At 41.9% G+C, this 15,184-nt stretch overlaps 1 protein-coding gene across 1 annotated transcript in view; it reads left to right on the top strand.

Annotated features, from left to right (window-relative positions):
* Nucleotides 1-11,465, top strand: part of arfgef3 (ARFGEF family member 3) — a 47,459-nt gene extending 35,994 nt beyond the window's left edge. The window contains exons 34-42 of the mRNA XM_073481320.1: nt 141-243; nt 4,677-4,808; nt 5,141-5,271; nt 6,044-6,262; nt 6,357-6,528; nt 7,174-7,275; nt 7,858-8,234; nt 8,621-9,095; nt 9,720-11,465. Coding sequence (XP_073337421.1) covers nt 141-243; nt 4,677-4,808; nt 5,141-5,271; nt 6,044-6,262; nt 6,357-6,528; nt 7,174-7,275; nt 7,858-8,234; nt 8,621-9,095; nt 9,720-9,911 — 1,903 coding nt within the window. The 3' untranslated portion in view covers nt 9,912-11,465. The remainder of the gene's footprint in view (nt 1-140; nt 244-4,676; nt 4,809-5,140; nt 5,272-6,043; nt 6,263-6,356; nt 6,529-7,173; nt 7,276-7,857; nt 8,235-8,620; nt 9,096-9,719) is intronic.
* The last annotated feature ends 3,719 nt before the right edge of the window (nt 11,466-15,184 follow it).

The following is a 15,184-nucleotide window of genomic DNA, read 5'->3' as shown; positions in this document are numbered from 1 at the left end:
GACTTGTTGTTGGTTTTGGGGATTTTGTTGGGACTTGTTTACATTAACAACAATGTAAAATAATGAATTATGCTCATGTAAATATTTTGGCACTGGCACTGATTCATTTTCTAATCTCAACCCGGTTGTTTTCTCTCCAGATACGTTCTGGTCACAGTGGGTCCAGTGTTCACAGAGGAGATGTGGAGGTTGGCCTGCTGCGCTCTGCAGGACGCTTTCTCTGCTACGTTAGAGCCTGTCAAGGTACACACACACACACACACACACACACACACACACACACTCCTCCACACACAATTGCATGCAAATCCCAAGTGGTGTATAGAGATGTATGCAGATAAGAACATGAGCACATATAGAATATGGAAGCACTCTGTCACACACTCAACAGGCCAGTCCACTGTAGTAAACCACATAATCCATCCCCAATCTGAAGCTGCTGTTTGGGACAGAAGTAATCTAAAAGCCTTTGCTGTTAATACTGTCAACATGCTGACACTCCACGTTAAGCTTGACAACCCCAGTTAACCTCACACACACACCGACACACCGACACACCGAGTCCTGCAGCTGTGAGCAGCAACTGTTTGTCCCCCGACTGCGTCAGGGCTTTGTTGTGTTCCACCTCTCTCCTCTGTTAAACTGATTAAACTGGGAGGAAAAATAAACAATGCTGCCTCAAAGCTTTCTGACCTTCTGTTGTCTGACGACTAACGGCTCAACCTGACTTTAGTTCACAAAAACAATGTGTTTTTTTGATACGTGACTTTGAGGGAGATAATTCTACAGAACTCATTTTTTCATTTCACAAAAGATGCAAAAGTTTTCAAATGTTAAATGTGTAAACACAAGAAGCACAACAGCATGTAGCCGTGACTGCATTGACAAAAAATATGAGCAGGCAGGCGAAGATGACTTTGGTTCTACAAACAGTTCTGTAGACTTGTCAAATGTACTTTGACCAATTAAGTTTTTGCACTCCACTATTTTTTTGTTGCTTTACAAGATGCAGTATTGAATAGAGAACCTCTGATGAGATGTTTCAGTCAACATACCTGTATAAAATCTGAAAGATTGAGATCCCTCCAAAAGAAAGTGAGACATTTGTATTAGCTTGACATCTGTCGCCCTGTGTCTTATAAGTAAATGTATGGTGACGTTTTTAAAGTTTGAATAAACTTTTAAAGTTGCAAAGTTTCCCACATTGCAGAGTCTCCTGAGGAAATGTAGTTAAGCTGAAATGAATCACTGTTTGAAGCTGTTTCATTTTCTTATGAGGTAAAGATGTTTAAATATGTAGGATACCTAATTATTAATTATTTGTTATAAGTATGGCGGGCAGATTGACAGATTGTGCATGAGGTCAGTCAATTAAGAGACCTTGGGATCCTACCCCAAAAGATTAACCTGGCAAAACATGTTTTCACCTGATCTTAAGTCACAACCACCAGACAGAAAACAGTTGAGATCTCTATAGAACCTTTTTGCATCTTAACAACACAACAGGTGTTTGCTTTTGGCCTGAGGTCTGCCGCCCGTTTTTCAGTTTTGGCCCTGGGGGGGGGGAAGTTAGGACACTTAGGCTTTAGTGGTATCACGATCCTCAGGCTTTGTGTGTGTGTGTGTGTGTGTGTGTGTGTGTGTGTGTGTGTGTGTGTGTGTGTGTGTGTGTGTGTAGATGTAATTATTTCAAAAGCTGAGCTATGATGGAAAAACTTGCTGAGTGTTCGTGACCTGCTTTAGAGAAATGAGGAGACCTGTGCTCATTTGTTGATGACGGCACCTCCCGCTGTGTTGATGTGGCGTTTTAGTGCCGTGGGACATCACAGATTTAGAGAGTACAGCCTCAGTGGGGATCCAACCCCCGCTGCTCCATTTCAGCTACACAGAGAGAGAGAGAGAAGGGCTCCTAACCTTGGCTGTGTGTGTGTGTGTGTGTGCGTGCGTGTGTGTGTGTGGAGGTGACATCGGCAGGCGTTTTATTCGTGGATGCTGTGTGTTCCTGCAGTTCGGTGGCAGCTGCCTGACTGACTGCAGCTAAGCAGCTTTACAGCTTAGAGCCACATCTGTGTTTGCGTGTGTGTGTGTGTGTGTGTGTGTTTCAGAGAGAGTGATGATGATGATGATGATCTTTCCCGCCATTGATAGATTTTCTTTGCTTGCTTCCAGAAAATATGATTTTAGGACTGTAACAGAGCAGATGAGTTGTGCTTCTTTGTGGAGCCGTGTCCTTAATGTCCTCAGCAAAGTGTCAGAGGGAAGAAAGATGAAATGTTTTCTTTCTTTGTGGTGGAATTATTTCTTACATATGAGCAACTGCACCAAAGGTGATTAAACAAAGCCTGGATGTAAACTCTTGTGTTTATCTCTACAATGCATCAGTGTTTGAGTTTTTTAGGGCTTAAAATCAGTTTAATATGTAAAAATCTCAACGTATGGCTTAAGATGCTCTTAGTCACAAAATCTGTTACATAAACAAAATGACCGCATGTCTGTCAATGTGACTGTTTTGCATGTTGGGGCTGAAGTTATTGTTTAACATTGCATCATCATATTTATATAGTTAACTTATGGACGTTTACATAAGAGCTGAAGTGTAACTCTGAGTCATATGTGGGACACTTTCTCATGTTTTACCTGTCTGTACATTAGGGCTGCACAATTAACTATCAAAGAAGCTGCAGTTTTTTGATAGAAGGTAAACTTTGTGACAGTGCAGAAATGTGCTGGTTATTAAATCTTGTTCTCCAGATGGAAGAAAACACATGTCACATCATCATCATCATTTTAATGATAGAATCATTCCCGCTAATCATAAATCATATTGTAATCGCAAAATATCTGTTGAAATAATCACAATACTATTCATCACGTAGTAAAATGATACATATAACAGCCATTGTGTTATTGTTCTTACTTATTACTTATTTCCACTCTTATTCCTATTATTCATTATTCATTCATTCATTCATTTATTTTTGATTTATTACCAGCCGCGACAGCATTGGCCTGTAATGTATTCAGCGTGTGTGGACAGATTAGAGGAACATTAGCGTGTAAGATGCAGTTACAAAACTTTACAGGTGTGTAGTTGAGATCAAGATAAAGGAGGAGTTGGAGGACGGGTGTTGTCTGAGCAAGTGGAAGTACATGCCTTCTCCGATTTCAAAGTCCTTTGCCAAGGGGCTGATAAGCCTGCCTGCCTGTCTGTGGACAGATTTTATCAATGCCATAGAGTCACAACCATGCAAGATCCAGTCATGAAACTTTACAGGCATCTAGTTAAAGGTTCTCTGAGGAACTTCTGTGTTGTGCTGGAAGCCTTTCATTATTTTATGATGGCAAACTCCATTTCTAAACTAATGTTAGCTAGTGTTGCTCTCTGTTAGCAGAGCGGACAGAGACACTGACACGAGGCAACTGAGAACATGCGTTAAGTCACATCCGACCCGAGTCCACAAAGAAATCCACGGTCCAGCAGCATTGAACATGAAAGGTCTCTTTTTTGGATGGTTTGACGATGGGTGTGGTCTAAAGTCGACAGGTTGGTGCATTCCTATTGCAAGATGATCTCTAGTTTGAAAATGATGTATGATTCATCGTTACCAGGAAGAAAATGATGTATGATTCATCGTTATCAGGAAGAAAATGATGTATGACTCATCATTCCCAGGAAGACAACATATATATTTTGTAATTTACCTGGAGGTTCACTGAAGAAAGAATGTGAACACGACTCCTCCCTAACTGTCAGGGGATGCAGGTTGACAGAACCAGATTTAATTCACCTTGGGGGCTCAGTCCTCTACTTTTTTTTAAGTGTATATTTTGCTCCACAACTGGATAAGATATTTTTGATAAGGTGCCTTTTCTTCATTCAACCACCTGTTGAGACGATCTAGAATTCTCAGGTGTGAAGCCTTGATAAAACTACGTAAACATGGACAAAGACATTTAAATGTGCTCGAAAAATATATGATAAAATACCTTGGTGTAACTGAAATAACTCTCAGATAGTCTGTAAAGTGATGCGCGGTGGTGTTTGTAGGACACAGGATGTCCTTGACATAAAGCTTATAGCATGAACGTCAATCCTTAACGTGTAGCTTATGCTTTCAGACACGTAAACGCATGACCTCTGACTGGGTTTATAGAAAAGCTGAATTTATTTTAAGCAATGCATTCAGGTCACATCCGCTGTGATGTACATATATGTGTTACGCTGTATATACGCTATGATGCATTAAACTGTATAATGCAGGATGAAAACTACATGTAGTCTGATGCTGGATTCACCAGCAGAATTTATTCATGAGCATCGTGCACTGAATGTTTATTGTTCTCAGTTTTTAATTTTTGTATTCAGGTCATGTATCTTCAAGGGAGACTCATCACAATCCAGCAGTCTGTCCAAATAATCCAAGACAGACATGCCCTGTGTGGAATAAATGTGTTACATCAAACAGATTCGTCTCGTTGTGTTTTAAACCCTGATGACGACCTACACCACTTAAAATTAACTTACAATCAAGCCATTTACACAATAGTTTGAAAGCGCTGGTTTGTATTTGTTTGACAGTTGCTGCAGACAAAATTATTTCTGAAAGGAAAATAAGATGGATCTAACTCAGTGCAGATCACTGTTAACGTCTCTCTGTCTTTCTGTGTCTCTGCAGAACCTTCTGTCGTGTTTCCACAGCGGCTCTGACAGTTTCTCTGGAGACGCCTGTGAGGTGAAGGTGGCGGCTCCGTCCCACTCTCCTGCTGCCGAGGCTGAGTACTGGAGGATCAGAGCGATGGCTCAGCAGGTCAGCATGACTTAAATATTGTAGGATAACCTGTACAGGTGTACTTCATGTGCTGCAGAGTGAGACTGTGAGGATGTCCGGTAGTCTTATTTTAGGTTTTACTTCACTGGGCTGCGTTACTGTTGCTTCAACCTTAAAACCAAGTTCCAGATGTTTATTAAATCATAAAGGTAAACAGCAGAGTTTGTTGTCTCCTTAAAAAATGTATGTGTTGGCAAGAAGTTAACAAAAATCAATAAAGTTCATGGATTAACCACGACGAAAGGAAACATCCTCCCACCAGTGTTGCTGGACCAGGAGAGCTCATTGACGCGTCGTCTTTGTGTCCCCAGGTCTTTATGTTGGACACCCAGTGCTCTCCAAAGACGCCCAACAACAAGGAGGGCTTCGAGCACGCTCAGTCCTGCGTTCTCATCATCGAGCTGCCGTCTGACCAGCAGTCCAACGGACACACTCAGAGGAGGTAGACAAGACACACACAAATACGCACACACAGAAGTATGTCCAACATGTCTACAAACTAAAACTACATTCCCCTGCTCCTGAGCCCAAAATAAAAACTCGAACCAACACGAATCATGCTGCAAGGGTTCCCATGCGTCCTAGAAAACCCGGAAACAGTTGACCAATTTTCCAGTCATGGAAAACACATGGAAAATGAGAGAAAAAGCAGAATGTCCTGGAAAATCTTGTGTTGTCCTGAAACATTTAAAACATGATTTGACTGAGTTGGTATTCAGTTTAATTTAACCGGCCTGATTTTTTTCCTTTTTGGTGAGAATTTCACAGTCAGCACGTGTGTGCAAAAAAATAGATGGCACACAATTTCCCTTCGTTTTACAGATATGATTGGAAATTCTGCCAGACTGACTCTCTAAATCTAACTCCCAGTTTGTTTGTTTTTCTTGTCTTTCTGCTGCCGTGGTTACAGGAAAATTGGGTAAGGCTGTTGTTCGTAACATCAGTGACGTTGTGTCTGTCAGATGTAGCAGTGTGAAAAGTCCTACATACAGTCTGTCTCACACTCAAGGAACTGACCTGATTTTTCTGTGTCCAACTAAGAGCCCAGAATATCAGCTGTTTATATATATATATATATATATATATATATATATATATATATGGTTTATCGCAGCCTTAATAAGGATTTTTTTTCTTGAGTTGAGATTGTCTTTATCCATTTCAAACCTTATCAACATGATTTGACTGCTGCCCTGGTTTTCTGAATCCTGCAGGATCCCGTTCCGGACCATCGTTGTGAGCCTTCTGTCCCACCAGGTCCTGCTCCAAAACCTCTATGACATCCTGCTGGAGGAGTTTGTCAAGCAGCCCGAAGGTCACGAAAGGGTCACGCCTGTGACCTCTGACCCCAGCAGAAACACAGCAGGCTTCCTGCGCTACATCTCCATGACCAATTTAGCCATAATCCTGGATCTGCTGCTGGACTCTTACAGGTTACTGCAACAAGAAAAAAAACAAAAATACACACTGACAGAGTTGGTTGATAACGATGAAACCAATCCATTCTCCTGATCTCTTCCTCTGCAGGACAGCGCAGGACTTTGACACTCGGCCCGGTCTGAAGTATCTACTAATGAAGGTGTCCGGTGTTTGTGGAGCAGCTAATCTTTACCGTCAGTCTGCCATGAGCTTCAACCTGTACTTCCAGGCCCTGCTGTGTGCCACGCTGAGCCAAGCTGACACCATGACTGCACAGCAGGTAGAAACCCATCATCTAAACTCTGCGGTTATTATGTCTCAGCGCCAACAACAGCTGTGGCCAGAGGCATTACTATACGATCTCTGGTTGTCCGTCCGTCCCTCCCATTCTTGTTACCAAACGACAGACAGACACAGAAACTAGATGGTGAAATAAGTGGATCATCTAGCAACCAAAGAGCAGGATAACTTTATAAGGCTATAATATGTCAAACATGCGTGTTTATCTGCCTGAGAAATAATTTATGCAGCTTCAAGTTAGTTTTCAGTTTGCTTTTCCAAGCTTTGGCTGGTTTTTGTTGTTCTTTATTTAAATAATGATCCAAATATAACAAATAAATGTTTTGTTCAGTTCTGCTTTGTGTTTTTGGTTCAGTGCAGGTACTTTTATGTTTGAAACAAACACATCAGAAAAATAATACATTCAAATTGACTCATTATTATTATTTTTTTTATCCAATAATCTGCTCACCTTCGCAACCATCTAGCGCCGACCTACTGAAGTCACAGCGATCACATATTAACGTCTTGGTAACATCATTATGAGCACGTAGCAACAGATTAGCAACCACTTTGAGGAAGAAACCACGAACAAGTCATCAGCAATCAAAACAGTTTCACATCTGAATATCTGATCGTTTTTCAGGTGAAGAGGATCCTGTACGAGGAAGAGGAGGGGAGCTCTGACTCCTCCCACCCCGGCTCTGCTTCATCAGAGGACGAAGACATCTTTGAAGAAACAGCACAGGTGATGTGCACAAACACACACATATGCACACACATGGCCTGGATAGGTGTTGGTATGAAAATCCCTTGATTAGGGTTAAGAAACGTCTTGTTTTTGGCTTAAAATGCCTGTTTTTGTGTCATGCATCAAAATGTTGAAACATGGTGGTCCCTGTCAAAAACACCGTTCCCTCACATCCCGACATGAACGTCAGTTTATATACATGTAATGTGAATATGACACATATTGTTGAAATGTCAATATGTTCGGTATGACGTACAAATTTGAACCTATGCTGGTTTTACAGTAACGTTAACTGCCAACATTTTATCTGGCGACTGGGCTGCAAAAGCTAAAGACAGAAAACAGTACAGGTGCTCTCAGAGGTCACAGCTCCACAGGTGACCTCCCAACGAACCACAGACACTAAACAAACAACAATAAGAGATTTACCAGGATTAGTCGTCCTTCTGCTCTGTTTTCCATCCCTCTTTACGGAGGGTTTCCTGAACTTTGCGCCCTCCTAATGTAATGAGGAAGATTCATTACTCATGTTGTTGTAATATCAAAAAATCCACTTTACTCTGTGTCTCCTCCTCTCAGGTCAGCCCCCCTCGTGGCCGGGATAAGCGCCATCACTGGAGAGCCCCCATCCCGTCTCACAGCGTGCAGCCGCTGGGCAGCGCCGACTGGGCCTGGCTGGTCAAACGCCTCTACAAGCTGTGCATGGATCTGTGCAACAGCTACATCCAAATGCACCGGGACCTGGAGAGCACGCTGGAGGAGACGGCACTGCCGAGAGCACGAGGAAATCACATCATCTTCCTGCCTCTCTTCCAGTCTGAGACCTCCACCCCGACGTCAGCAGGCGGGCTCTCGGCGAGGGGGACGCCATCAGAGGAAGGCGGGTACACGTGTCAGACGGCGGATGTGAGCACAGCATCACCAGGGGACACGCCCACTCCCAGCCCAGGATACAGGTCTGACTTCAGTCGTATCACACATCGGATGAGGCACATTTACCGTTTTCATCCAAGATTGTGATGATGTAATAATGACGAGCTTTCATTTTGACCAGTACGTTGTCTCCACCTGCCTTCAGAACTACACTTATCACCTAATAAAAAACTTCACTACATCATAGTTATATGCCTCTAGATAGATATGGATGTGAACTTGACTGGCGCGTGGAGGCATACTGTAAGGTCGTAATTCTAGTTATTCTTTGCTCTGACCAAGTGATCAGAACTTCAGATGTAAAATCAACTGTAGGTTGTGTCTGTCGTCTCTTGTTCAGTGCCAGAAACTCTCTCAGTCTGTGGCGTCATCTCTCTGGTTAAAGCAAACATTTCCTCTCTATTCGCAGCTGCACAGGCAGTCTGCCGCACCACTTTCGGACCGGCGGCGAGATGAGGGACTCCAGCCTCGCAGGAAGTTCAGCTCCTGGCAGCACCGGGCCTGGAAGAAGAAAGGAATGGTGGGAAAGCGCTGGTAACAAACTGTACACCATCGCCACCGACAAAACCATCAGCAAGCTGATGATGGAGTACAAACGCAGGAAACAGCAGCAGCAGCAGCCGCAGCAGAGCCACGTCAACATGTTCATGAAGGAGCAGGGCCGGGGAGCGGCAGCAGGAGGAGGTGTCGTGGAGAGGCGGGGCCCCGTGGAGCCGCAAAGGCCCCCGCAGAGGCCCCAGCATCTGGTGGACCAGCAGGGTCCCCCTTTGAGGCACTCGGTCAGTGCCGGACCTGAGGTCCTGAGGCAGGAGAAGAGACCACGGTCAGGATCCACCATCAGCTCCCACAGCATCTCACTGAGGGACGCTGAGGCTCAGATACAGGTACACAGCGTGAGACAAGAGAATTCACTGTCACACAAGTTTAAACATTGTTTTTGACTCTTTTGGCAAGTTACCACATAAACAATTTATAAAGAGGAAAACAGACATTTTACAATAGCTGACTTTTTTATGGGGCAAGCTTAAGAAATGGAGGAGGATTTAAGTTCAAAGTTTGAAGATAATCTAAATACACAACTCATCAAGGCCAGAGGAATCTGTTATATTGCTCAAGGTAACCGTGTGTTTCATTCGGAGAGTCAGAGAGTGAGGAAGGAAATGTCGGTAAATGGGCCTGGAGCGAAGCAGAATGTGGCTCCGGGTGTTTATTCTGCCAGAAGGTCCGGCTCTGCGCCCGACTCTCTCCTCCAGAATGGGCCGGCTCTGAGCAGCAGCCCTCACCCTCCACTCTGCTTAGCTTTTCCCGGGCAACACTTGGCAAACATCTTTTGTTTTGTTTCACCTGAGGGGCCCCGAGGGCCAGAAAATACATATTGTACATGTAAATGCAAAAACCCTAACTATAGCTACAACAAACACACCAAAGTTAGTCAAGTTCAGATAAAACTGACCATCAAGCACCTCGCATGTACAGTCATGTGTGTGTGTGTTTCTCTCTGTTTGCAGGCGTGGACCAACATGGTGTTGACTCTCCTCAATCAGGTCCTGCTCCTGTCAGATTCCTCGTTCATGGCGCTCCAGCCGGCGCTCTACCCCTGCCTCAGCCAGCTGTCCTGTCACGTGACGGATGCTCGCGTACGCCAGGCGCTGCGTGAGTGGCTGGGCCGCGTCGGCAGACTCTATGACATCATTCTGTGACACTGCAGCGGAAAGAAATGCCAAAAGCACCTAAAGAAGGATGGAAGTCCGTCTGTCAGTGAAGGATGTAAACAGATGAAAGACGAATGCCACCGTGCGTTAGAATGATGACGGTTTTGATTGGCAAACGGAGAGAAATGGCGGACTGTGACATCATAATGTCACAGGGAGGCTGATGTTAGATGATGTTACATATGGAATTTGTGACACTTTTGAAGAAGAACAGGGAGAAGATTGGTGAACATCATGTGACATTGAATTGGAGGATTTGATTGGCCGATGCAAAAAGTCAGTATGTGAGGGATTCTGTGTGTAATGGAAAAGATTTGATAGTGAACGTCCGATTTCTAGCTCTTGTTCTCCAGTTACAGTCATCATCAACATCTTTTCAAAGGGACCCTGTAGAGTTTTCTGGTTAACGAACGCAGCTTTATGCACATCATAGTGTTGCTAAATGTGTTAGTATACTACTTTTGAGAACTGTCGGTGAGTTCAGTAACACAGCGTGAGACTTTTACAGCCGTTTGTTCATTAGCTGTGTCACAATTAATTTCGATAATCAAATTCCCGATTGATAAACCCAACAATTCCATCGCTGTCAGAGATCCTTTATTGATTTGTTGGGAAAGAGCTCTACTCTGGACAGATATGAGAAACCGAACTTGAATTTCAATCTTGTCAGATCTTCCAGAGTGATGATGTTTTCGTTGAGCTCTGAAATCTTTATTTTTGGTGAATATTATCAAGCTGTTGTTGCTGAGAGATATACCTTATCTTTTGAAAGAGGAATTTGAAAATAGATGGCAGTTATCAGGGCATAAACACAGATGAAGTGATTGTAAAACAGCAGTAAAGCCGTCAGTGACCTTAAAAACCTTAATATCAAACGTCAAGACACGAAACTTCACTCCATAGCACCACAAGTGGTCCAAAACTCTACAGGGAACCTTTTAATTATTTTAATCTACACTGAGGCCATTATTGCTACTGATATATGATAACAATGGGGAATAACAATAAGTCCTATGGATGGCTGCCAATTGCCTTCCTCAATAGATCATGCAAGGAGGAAACTATGATTTAGCACTTCGAATTAAACTGCGACTAAGGATTTTTTTTTATTGTCAATTAATTTGTTGATTATTTTCTTGATTAATTGATTTGTCTTTTGTTTTTTGAAGTCCTCAAATTGTTTTGTCCACAACCAAAAGATATTCAGTTTACTGTCAATATGAATAAACATGACAGCAACAGATGACTAGCATCTAAAACCCAGTTAAATTAGGCCAGCGTTTAAAGTTATTTATACATATTTATACAGTTTTTTTTTTTTTATTTAAGTCCTTCAGAGTCAGAGTGTGAGGCCACGTTACATCCGGCGGAGACTTGTTTTGCATTCGATCTGATATTTTTATGAATGTTTTTGCGCATTTTCTATATCCAGCTTTAAAATGCCCCTGCAACTGAATGTCTTCGTTTATTATTCACCTTCTGGAATGAGGTCATGTATTTAATTTAACCAAATACCACATACAGTATGTGTATTTAATATTTAATGCCTATGATATACTGCACATTATTTTTTGCTTAATGTGCGTACATGTATTTATGTAAATGCTTTATTATTTAAAATACTTCACGTGTCATACAGCATTGTCTTTTCTTAAGAGTTGTTTTATTTATATTTTACTACTTGATGCTATCTGACACTTAGCTTTTATTTTATTTTTATTAGTTTGACTAAGTTAGTTGACATGAGCACCGTCAGGTCAGGGGTTTGACGCTGATACTGATTAATCATCTAGGTGTTGACAAGGGTTTTACATCGGAGCTGCCACAACTACAGTAACTACTGTAAGAGTTTCTTAATAGAGACATGAAGTTAAAGCTGTTGGAGCTTCAACAATGCACAAACATCATCAGTTTAAATCCATTTCACATCCTCAGGCACTAAATATCTACCTTCTTCTTTAACAATCGACCACATGCAACTTCTACACATAAGGCTCCAACTAATTATTATATTATAATTAATTTCTAATGTCAGAAAATCCACATCCAGATTCATCAGAGCTGAAGGTCATGTCTTCAAATGTCTTCAACTGTCAAGGTCACAAAGATACAAAAACATTTACAATGTTATAAGACGGATGAAAGCAACACATAGTCACCTCTGAGGTGTTTGGCTTAAGTTAATGACGGAGTTAATTGGGGAGTTTCATATTCAGACCAAAATTTCTCACTTATACACATGAAATCTAATTAATTTATGGGAGGCATATTGCCATGAAATTTTTCTGATCACGTTCTTGCTCCTCAGAGGATGAACCCTTCAGGTTTTCCTCTATTAACACCCTGATGATATCGCTTTACCATGTAACCAAAGTCTTCAGCAAGTTGTCCGTTCTGTCCTTTAGTCTTCTTACTTACTCAACTTGAGATTGAGACAAATCACTCTTACATGCCGCTCATCTGTTGACAGAAATCTGCAGTCTTTAGGTTGTACTTGTGGCAAGATACTGGAATATCTACCTTTGACAAAATACCTTGAAAAATATCAGTATTAGATGCCATTTTTAATCCCACCGGAAAGACTTGACACAACGTTAAAGCTCTTTAGATTAGACTACAGTACAGCTGAGTCTGGACAGATGATGACTGAATGAACAGCTGTTTTAATGAATGAAAGGAGAGAATATGGAAGTGTTGCTAACTTCACCAGCTCGGGCCTTATTGAAGGCAGGCAGGCAGGCCGGGATGGGGATGGGGATGGTGGGGGAGGGTTGAACTTGGAGCTCCTAAGAAGATTTACGCTTCTTTTTTTTTCACTTCGTCAACATCATTCGTCTCTCTTCACCGGCCGGCATCCTCACTTCCTCTGCTGCTTCATTCACTGGCTCATTTGTTGATCCATCATGTTACAGGGGTAATCTTTACATATCGAACGCTTGTGCCATTATACAGCACTAGATAATGTGGCAACAGAGTGTGTCTTCGGCAGATACATTATCAGCAGTGTTGGGGTAACACATCATAGTCATGTATTACTTTAAGTGGGAACAGAGTTGTATAAGGCATCTCTAACATGACTTTGGTGATATTATTAGTCATTTTGTCCAGTTACCACCAGAAATTAAGGCTTTGTTGATGTTTTTTTTAAGAGTGTTGGTGAACAGCCAGAATGGTTGCAGAGTCGTACATGTACGTGGGTCTACTCCCATTACTTTGGGTTTATCAGAGAAAAAGACAGAAACATAATAGTCAATCCAGTCTATGCATTAGGAAGCTAAAGAAACTTTCTACAGTGAGAAATAGAAAAAGTTTAAGTTCATAATTTATTAGGCTTTGGTCCTTCGTCTGCTCATCCATCCTCATTTATAAGGCTGGTGGTTTGTTTAAAAATGTCAAGGGTTTGTTGCTCTGTATCATCTTTAATACAAAGATATCATCATTAATACATAGATATCATCATTAATACGTAGATATCATCATTAATACGTAGATATCATCATTAATACATAGATATCATCATTAATACGTAGATATCATCATTAATACATAGATATCATCATTAATACATAGATATCATCATTAATACATAGATATCATCATTAATACATAGCTCTACCTGCGTGACCATCTCATCCTCAGACCTGAATGACTGAGCAGGTTGGTTGACGATACATTTGTTGTATGCTGACATGTTTGATTAGATTCAGGCAAGACAGCTACTTCAGTTAGGTTGAAGAGAACATTGTGGTTTGGATTAAAATAACTATGTTACTTTGTAACTTCCAGTAGAGTCCAGCAGATCGCCTCATAACCCTTTGGGGCAACTTCAGTCATCAGGTTTTGCCACTGACAGGCTGAGGTTGTTATTCTAAGTGTCTGATGTCATTACAGAAACAATTCCTACTCGTCCTAGATTGACCTGTTTGTTAAATAATAAGATCCTTTTTATTTGTTTTTTACCTGAAACACAAGTCTTGATCAAGGAGGAGAGGACTCACTGAAAGTTCCTCTGAACGACCATCTTGCAAGATTTCAGAGCAAGAATTCAAAAGTTTTGACTGAATATTTAACTGATTTTGACAATCCTGATGAGGCAACAACTGTACGCATCCACCTCGCTCACTCAACAGCACATTTAACTTAAACTGACAATAGATAAGTGTTTTGCTCTATGGAGTGAATATTGACTGCACAATGTAACGGCACCAGTGGTGTTTACAATGGTTCACTGCCATCGGGCAGTGGAGGCTGACTGTCGATGCAGTCAAGCTGGCAGCCTGGCACCATTTCTGTCCATTTTCACATCTCCATTGCAGACTACAGGAATGAATAAACTCATATTTTGTCCCGTGTTGTTGGTAGTTGCTAAGCAACCCGGTCCAAAACTAACACAACTTGGAAACTAAAGGTGGGGAGAAAGTTGTCTATGTCCACTTTAATATTTGACAACATGTACTGAAGACGAGCCCTCACACTGAAATAACATCAGAAAACAGAATCTGAGAAAATCTGGGTTAAAAAAAAAATTCGCCCCAATTCCTGCGAGGAAATCTATCTTGCAGGGTCAGTCTTTGCACTTTTGTTCCAAAAAGTAGTAATTTCCGACCAGCAAACAGCATTAGCATGTCTCGCCTGTCTGTCCCGTGCTGTCTCTGCTGTCCCTCAGCCCCTCAGCCCCTCCCGGTGTCCCTGACCCGTCCCCATTTGTCCCCATTCACTGCAATTTTAGGGCGAGCAGCAAGTGGACAGATGTTGTCAGCCATCAGTGTGATCAGCAGCAGTAAAGGGAAGGATTTAGTTGGTGTTAAGTCCATGACAGCGCTTCCATCTAAAAAAAAAAAAAAAAAAAGCAGTCGACTAATGTGTCCGTGTCATGCAACAATTCTTAGTTTGTGTTGGTTTCTACTTTGCCTGGTTTTCATTCACTCTGGTGATCATCCTGCTGTCAGTCTAAGGGATATTGTTTGTGTTAACCTCCATCGATGAGATCAATATTTTATCTGCACCGCTTTATTTTTACAGTTTTACCCCTAATGTATATTTGACATAGTAGCGCAGAGATTAAGGCGAGATTGAATCATGAATGTAGAGGTTGTGGCACGCTGAAGATCATCACGAGCACAAACTTCATCTGCACTCTAAGCAGATTTGATGCACTTGGGTATAGCTCAGTACTGAAGAGAAGCTCCAAATCCGTCCATTGTCATGTTTCCCATCACCAGAAAGATTTTATGAGAGGGTCTTTGCTCGATTTTTAAGCT

This window comes from Pagrus major, chromosome 15, assembly GCF_040436345.1.
Source record: "Pagrus major chromosome 15, Pma_NU_1.0".
NCBI classification, from domain to species: Eukaryota; Metazoa; Chordata; class Actinopteri; order Spariformes; family Sparidae; genus Pagrus; species Pagrus major.
This window is presented reverse-complemented; position numbering and strand designations above follow the sequence as displayed.